Genomic DNA, 8,412 nt, shown 5'->3' with positions numbered 1-8,412 from the left:
ATAAACCTGTGTGAAAATGATACCAATGCAGAGTACAGTCCTGTAAGAATTAATTTCAGGGAACTGCATTGTCAGTACAAAACCTCAGGTAATATTTTTATTACACCATATTGGGGAAAATGTTTTTAATAAGCTTATATTTCAGTATATATAATACATAATGAAAGATGAGCAACAAAATGTTGTGTAGCTAAATTCATCTGGGGAAAAAGATTTGTTAAAGATACTGGTATTCAAAGTGCGACACATGTTGACTACAAGGATGAGTACATGTATTGAATACAAAAAGAGCAGTTCTGTACCTTACACACTAGACGTACCTGCCAAACAGAGCCTGTATAGAGAGAGGAGTACTTCAAGCAAAAATGTGAAAGTTCTAGAGAGTATCTCCACCAGCCTTCTTGTTGGAACTGAAGTAAGTGAAAATAATAGATTACTACTGAAAATATTAATCCAAGATATCCGAAAGACTGGAAAATAAACTAGTATTTTCACAAATGTATTTTCACACATGTTTTCTTCAGGAGTTAACTAAAAAGATCTATCTGGACATGCCACATTTTACTCCCATTTTAATGCATTTAGCTACATGCTTAAAATAATTTTCAACCCTCCAAAATTTGGTAGATTACTAACCCTTACTACAAGGGCAGAATTAGAAGACATTTCTAAAATACGTTGAATTTAACTATCTGCTATCAGGAGCTAAACAGTATTTCCTGATTCCTGAACCCGTAAGATTAGTAATTTTTTATTGTTTCCCCAAATGCCAGGTGAAAACACTTATAACACAGACTACTCCACAACTTATTTCTACTTCAGGAAGCCCCAGCTATTCATAGCTCTCTATCTACCCCACGTATCTAAAACTCCAAAAATGTTCCCACTTTTGGGTTCATATGGAAATGAAAATTTAGCTTCTAGCTACCTTTTTGCTTCTAGTCACCTTTTCCCCAAAGACTGGAGCAAAGCATGAACTGTGAATATGGAGCAGCTAATTCTGCAGGAAGGCCTGCTGAAATACATCAAGGAAATTAAAAGCCGTTTTGGCAATACATAACTGAAAAACAGTGATCAAAATTCTTCGTGTTTTTTTCAGTCATTGGCTGCAAATTAAGGTTTTAATTCACTCAGAAATTATTTAATGATGGTTATAATTAAGTCCCAGCTTAAAAATAGGTCACTTTGTTATAAGCCACCAAGCTCTAACATCAGCATTTACTTGATCTTTCTGGCATCACAGGATGGAGATATTGTTTATTCTGACTGGAAAGTGGAAATTGATAGTGACTCAGAAAAGCAAGTTAGTAAGTTCAAGTTTCTCAATACCTGTTTAAACCTTAATGTACCATTAACTTTAAAATATTTGTACCTATACTCTGTCCTTTTAAAGTTCTTGCTCATCTGCTGTAGTCTATCCCGCTGATGACACCAGGATTTAGCAGTACCCCCAAAGCTCAAGCAGTTCAGCTCTCATGACAGAACAGCAAAACCCCTCTGCAGTGTCACAGCTGCATCGCTATGTCCCCATTGGCACAAATCATGGAAGTAACTAGAACTGTGGCAATTGCAATTTCTATACCTTGTGAGCCAAATAACGAGGCTGGTGTCTTTGGAGCCTGTGCTGGAGCCTGTGCTCGTTTCGCCCCGTGTAACTCCCCTCGTGAAGATGATCACCAGGTAAGAGCAACTGCCTTTTTCATTTCATTAGGTCAGAAGCACGTGCAGAAATACACCATCCACACTGAAACTATTGACAGTCTCCAGAGATCTCCATTTTTTAAAGACGTAATTCTAAGTGTTGGAGGACAAACTTTTGCCATTTGGAAAGAAGGGGTTACAGTAAGTTACTTTAACACAACTGCAAAATAATTTATGTATTTACAAAACAGAACTATAATAGCTTCAGAGACTGTATTTTCAGAAATGTTTGTAAGTCACAAAGCTTCATAGTTTAGAAATAAATCAGGTATATGAAAATATTTTCCTTTTTCTTGACATCAGAAAACTATTTTAGAAATAGCTTTGTAAACTTGCCTTTTACAGAACAAATGAAGTGACCTTATTTAATTCCAACCTTGCAAACTAGCTTCTCAATAAATTATTTCTGTTGCTACGGAAACCAAGAATAAAGGCAATATGTGATAAACAGGTCTGAAGAACTCATACTGAGGACACAGTCTCTTAATCCTGTGAAGATAAAGAAATGCTGGGTTTTTTACAGTTCCTCTCATGTAGGAATCCAGGTTAGCTGCACCTGGCAAAATCTGTAGACCACAGATTTGACAGCAGATAGACAGATTACCTTCAGGTGAGATATCAGGTTTTTTTACTTCCCTACAATTCTCTTTATCTGCAGAAGGTGATACCAATTTTGCCACTGATAGAATTTTTGTAATAGGATCATTGAAATTGCGGATGTTCCTACCTGACAGGAGATTTCAAGTAGTGAATGGATAGTACTGTTTGGTTGTTGGGTCTATCTTTTATTGTTTTGGTTTTTTGTGTTTTGTTTTGTTTTTTTTTTTTTTTAAATAATCAAGAATGGACCAATCCTTCACTCAAGCTGCTCTGCAGGAAGATACACTGCAGGAAAATGGTCCTTAACAAGACCAGGAGTTTTCTTCATTGGCAGAGATGATGGAAATATAGATATTTGGGACTTACTGAAGAAAACGTATGAGCCATCTCAGTTCCAGAGCGTCTCTGAATCAATGATCACTTTCATCAGCCCCTGGATTGCCTCACGTATGTAGATGGTGATTGCATTTTACTCCATGCCCTGTTTGCAAAATGGCCTGACTCTTGTTACAGAGCCTCTTATAGAATAAATACATACCTCCACTAATTTAACACTGCACTGTATATCCAAAAATGCATACATCAGTTCTAAGTGTAGTACCATGACATTAAGCAACTGAAAATATTTAATTTTTAAAAAACGTTTGAAAAGACAAACATTAAGGGGAATTTCATTTGTCAAGAAAACGGGAGAGCAATGCCGCTGCCTTTTGCTGCAGTTAACAACAAACCAAAAAGACCACAACAAAAGTGAACTCTCTGTAGCTCATGTTTGGGTGGAGGTATGTGTTACTGTGGAATTTAGATTGTTTGTATGTTTCTTGTCAAATGTCTTTCAGCAAACCAACATTTTTTAGCTGTTTCTGATGATCTTGGCGTACTGCATGTTTTGGAAATCTGTCAGACACTAAGTCAGCCTTCAGAGAATGAGGTTGGTAAGAATATTTATCCATCTCTGTGACAATATATCCTGAAATATCAACACAGAAACAGGCCTGCCTGGAAAAACCTGCCTTCAAATGGTGGCAATTAGTTTCTGATCAGTATGGCTATATTCTACAATAATCACCTGTAGCAAAGCTGACTTTGTGTGGAGCTCAGATTGGAGACACCTAAAGGAAACCTGGGTGACAGTTGGCAGAATTCTTCTGCTCACACCCAGCTACATGAAAACAGTAAAGAGTTTGGCATTTTTTGCCACATGCATAAAATGACACCTGGTTTCATGCACTGAAACAATGCTATGTAGTGCATGATACTGTAAATATACTGAGTTTCTCTTTCTTTACACCTTTTTGTCTGCATCTGCATCAGTTTTTCTCCTGTAAATTTGTTACTTTGATTTACATGTCTTAGTATTTGGTTCTAGCTTGGTTAAAGCACATTTTGCAGACTATTACTAACATTACCCTTTATTCATTCTCTTCTGCAATAAGGACTACCTGTACCTAAGGGCCATGGGAGCAATGGAAACAGTTTTAATGTTTATTTCCACATTTTCAGTTGTTCTTTCCCCCCATCTCCCAGTCAAAGATCAAACTAGTGTTTTCATCTTATCCAGCCCAGCAGTCTTACCTGCTACCTGGTCTGTTATTTTTACATTGCAACTTTGTCTTCCTGTCCAACCCCAGTTTTAAGTTATGTATGCACTTCAATACTTTATAAATATCCCATAAAGGTTTTCTGTGTGCATGTAGCAATATAGCACCAGGTCAGCAGCCTCATTTTAGTAAAAGTAACCTCACCAAAGCAAGGCAGGAGCTAAGTGCTATAACATGAGGAAACATACTGCTTCTGCCCAGATTATGTGTGTTTTGGAACTACACTAAAGCACAGAATTTTTAACCCAGGAGCGGTCACTAATATTTAGATTATGTTCATTCTAACTGAAGTATTCACTGAAAAATGTTTTTGTAGAGACTAGTGGAAGTCCTGAAGGATGATCTACTCAGAGTCAGTGTCATAAAAAATATTTGACCCCATGTATATTTGTATCCAGAATCAATTTGTTTCAATCCCCATCTTATATTGTTTTGCTGCAAATTATTCAGATAACTAGAGATATCTATATTCCCAATACAGATAAACTAATAATACGGTTTAGGATCATCAAAAATAATTCTGTGTCTTTGGGTGTGTAATGACCCTTGTTTGTCATTGTGTTAACAGCATGACACCATACTTGATTATTTTGAAAGAGAAGTCAAATACCTGAACTACTGTGAACAAGAGTTTCAAGAATATCAAGAGCTTCAAGCCAAAACAGAATTGAAATCAAGCTGGAGGCACAGAGGGAGAAAACAGTATGTTATAATTGGAATGAAGAAAACTTTCTGTTTCTTTGGGTCTTAAAAATGCACCTGTTTTGCTAGGCAGGATTTCCCGTATTATTTCAAAAAAATCAGGATCATCATAATCAGAATAGCTTAGCAGCTCCTTATTTCATATTTACAATTCTTTGGAGTAGAATTGATGGTCCTAGTTTACCTGAGTTCAGCTCTTGGTTAAGTGCAACTCCTGCAAGAGCATTGTGGACATTTAACAACTGTGAATTTGCTTTTCTTTTTGTGTCAATTGCTCTTTCAAAAACGTAGACTTTTGCAACTTCTCTATGAGCATTGCTCCTTCAAGCAAGGAGAGGCTCCAGCCTTCCATTCTTTATTCACATAAGGATTTTGCCTATCCATTATTTTGTAAACGGTTTAATAAGAGCAACTAATCAACGAAGGAAATAACAATTCAGTTTATGTAGCCCTAGTTGGCGCCTATTTTCATTAATTTGTGATAGCACTGATACTATCCACTAGGAAGCAATGGGAATGCTTTCAGGTTTCAAAGCTTAACAGCACATTATTGTCTGTGTTTTTTCTTCAGAGTATGACTGCTCTATAGAAAACAAAAGAAGAGATGGAGGAGCAAGAAAATGCAGACTACGCCATGTTTCTGGACCTGGAGAAGCAGATATTAGCAGATTTAGTACTAGTAAACAGACAAGAAATACTTTCCTCATTAGATACCTAGAGCCCATTACCAGCTTTAGAAACAGTGAGCTTTTTGTTTCAGGACCTCTTTATTTCAGCAGAACATCTTTAGCCTCAGAAATAAAGATCCTGCAGTCAGAGATTGTTTCTTTAACTTTATCCATTTGTTTACTCACAATGTGGTTAGAGAACAACAGCTTTTGGCACACTTCCACCTCTGTCTTTCATTAATACAGATATAATGAACATTTTACCTGTTGAAATAGTAGTTTTTGAGGTTCTGTGTCTCTCAGAGCTCTATACCCTGTAAAAAACTTAAACACAACTCAGCCGATCAACCCAAAAGGCCAGTATTCACCCCTCCAATCTGCATTCCACCAGAGGGGAAGCCGTTCTACTCCAGTAGTTACATTCACATAGGCCATCCAAATTCTGCTGCTCAGCCCCAGCAACCTCCTCCTCCATCATCCCCAAAGTATTTACACTCCTCCTGAAAACTTAGGGACAAGAAGTAGGGGTTTTTTTGAGATACCCAGAACATTTCCTGCTCTGGAGATATGGTGACAAAAAGCACTCCCGAGAGAAGGACGCTTACCTGGGACTTGTGCAGCCCCACGTCCCTAAGAAGCTGCTGGGGAAGAGGAGGGCACACAGGCACACTGATACCTCTGATGGCTACAGCAATCACAGTAACACAGGAGATGAAAGGAACAATTCCTCATGCAAAAGCTCCACCCTCACCAAAGTGATTTAAAGATCACAGCCAGACCCTGAATTCTTCTTATAAACCAACGAGCCATTGAAGCTCATAAAGCATAAGAGCAAAGGTATTTTTTTCACTAAAGATGATTTTATCATTAGCTAGCTTTAGTCACTAAAACTTCCACAAGCTATTGTTTCCCCAAATAGCATGTGCAGTCAACCTGGATTACAGCAGGGAAGAGAGGCGGCCATCACTGCTGCAGGAGGGTCCATCCCAAGAAGATGGCTACAATGCTCTAAAGACATCATATAGTGCTCTTGCAAGGAATAGTTAACATCAGTGGTCCCTCAACAACAGCAACCTGGTTTATTCCCTTGAATGCAGCCACAACAAATACTCTGCATGCTATTAAGTCTTCTATTTATTACTTACTACATGTAAATGATAGGGCAACCCCTTGCATTTCTGTCAAATCCATATGTCGATCCACTAAGGGGGAACCATATAAATTACTAAACAAATTTCAGGGACTGCTGTACCAAAAGCCTAGATCTGACCACACTATTCATAAACCCCTCAAATTTTGCAGGCTGAACCACTTTCATTTATCATCAGATTAGAAAACAATTGCTACTTAAGCCTGACAAATGCTTACAAACAGAAAACCAAAGCCATTAAAATACATCGTTCCCTTGAAGAAATCAGTATTATTTAGAACAAAAAGCTTTTGCCAGGCACACTGTGGCTGTTGCATGTACGCATTTCTGTAAAAAGACAATTATTCTTGAGAGGGATCTAATGGTGTTATACAGAAGTTTTAATATTTACCAGTGTAAATGAGTAACAGCTCATTAATGTTAACGTTCGTCCTCCATCCACAGAGATGACTCTTTCATAAGCAGTGCTCTGCTGGTTGCTCAGTTTCAATAGCCAGGTCAAACACCACGTAACTGAGCAGAGCCTGTCATGCAGAAATTAAATCTATCAGAGGAGGACAGATTAAACTCTATACGGGTGAGTTCACTCTTTCCATGACTCACCAAACCGTTTGAGGGTCAGAGACTCCTGTCAAACAAATGTCCATATGGTCACAGTAGACACCAAAGCACAAAAAACAACTGACACACAGGGGATTTGCAGAGAGGATCTTCAGCTGACAAGCGATAGCCAACTCCAGTGCTCTGCTTCATCAGAGTAAAACGTAGCCAAATGCAAAACAGGAGCACTGTGAGCCTCCTGTGTTCCAAAATAACATTGCAAATTGTTTTTAGACAATGTTAAAAACAGGCCCCTTCAATTTTCTACAGTCATGATCTCCCCATCATATACTCTTACCACTTTGATTGAACTTCGGTCAGATTTAAGAGAGGTCTGGTGTCACTGGATAGGACTTAGTTTGAACAAGTTTCTTATCTATTAGTTTGAAGCTTAAATATTATAGTAATATTCCTTACCTCACATATTAAACTACCTCTAAATTAAAACCAAAGAAAACTCAACAAGCACCTGCTCCCTACCACCTGCAGCAGTGTTTGCAGTCAGAGCTCCAACAGGAAGAGAACACAGCTCCTCTGCTAAATCAATATTGAACTAGCAGCCTGCTCTGTACAGGTTATGTAAATATCCCACAACTGACTAATTAAAGAGCACAGCTCTCTGTTATCAGGCCTAGACTTTGTTAGAACACTACCTCAGATCACCTTCCACAGGTTTTTGATTAACAGGGCAGCAAACTATGTGTACGTTGAAGACAACCATATGGTCACAATTTACCTGGAAAGTCCAACCCTCTCCCCTCCACTGTAGCTCTGTCACTACAACCCAGAAGAGACAGCATCCTCAATGTGAGCCTCATTCTCCACCACAGAGGCACTCTGGAGAGTTTTGATTAAGAAAGTATTCCAGACGACAGCTGGATTTCAGCGGGGTTTTCCTAACAGTGAGAACAAGGAGACAGTGGATCAGAGCTCTGCTCGTCAGCCCCCTTCCTCCCCAGGGCAAAGTTCTCTGGAATCCCCAATGGACAGGGAGCAGCTTTCCTGAGAGCCATTTTCCTCCTCACCTCTGTTTCCAAATAACACCAGAGACATGAGATCATACATCCCACCATGATCTTTTATCCTCTCCAGTGCAATCCTAGACATCCAAATACCTGTAGGGTTGGTTTTGCATTATCTCATGGCAGACTGTTTCACAGGTTAATTTTGCCTAGCAAATTTTGCTGTTAAGACAAATTATACGTTCCCTGCACGGCTCTAAAAAGTCAAACAGAATGAAAACAGTTAATATGTTGTGCAGGATGACATTTTAACAAATGCATTGTAGTTACACTGAAGTGTAACACCAGTCCTCCCCTCACCTCAAATAATCACCTTTCAACTGTTGCTACCTCCAGCATTTGAGATAAAGGCTTCTTATATCAAAATA

General features: G+C 38.6%; 1 protein-coding gene across 4 annotated transcripts in view; it reads left to right on the top strand.

Moving 5' to 3' along the window:
• Nucleotides 1-6,095, top strand: part of DNAI3 (dynein axonemal intermediate chain 3) — a 28,273-nt gene extending 22,178 nt beyond the window's left edge. Inside the window, exons 16-23 of one of the 4 annotated variants that reach the window (XM_065072656.1) lie at nucleotides 1-88; nucleotides 315-415; nucleotides 1,244-1,307; nucleotides 1,712-1,842; nucleotides 2,544-2,748; nucleotides 3,141-3,232; nucleotides 4,471-4,604; nucleotides 5,176-6,094. In XM_065072656.1, coding sequence (XP_064928728.1) covers nucleotides 1-88; nucleotides 315-415; nucleotides 1,244-1,307; nucleotides 1,712-1,842; nucleotides 2,544-2,748; nucleotides 3,141-3,232; nucleotides 4,471-4,604; nucleotides 5,176-5,182 — 822 coding nt within the window. In that variant the 3' untranslated portion in view covers nucleotides 5,183-6,094. Of the gene's footprint in view, nucleotides 89-314; nucleotides 416-1,243; nucleotides 1,308-1,711; nucleotides 1,843-2,543; nucleotides 2,749-3,140; nucleotides 3,233-4,470; nucleotides 4,605-5,175 lie in introns of those variants that run through there. The other 3 variants (XM_065072657.1, XM_065072658.1, XR_010474386.1) reach the window with 3 other exon arrangements.
• The last annotated feature ends 2,317 nt before the right edge of the window (nucleotides 6,096-8,412 follow it).

This window comes from Columba livia, chromosome 8, assembly GCF_036013475.1.
Source record: "Columba livia isolate bColLiv1 breed racing homer chromosome 8, bColLiv1.pat.W.v2, whole genome shotgun sequence".
Classification (NCBI taxonomy): domain Eukaryota; kingdom Metazoa; phylum Chordata; class Aves; order Columbiformes; family Columbidae; genus Columba; species Columba livia.
Note: the sequence above shows the minus strand (reverse complement) of the source record. Positions and strands in the feature narration are given on the sequence as shown.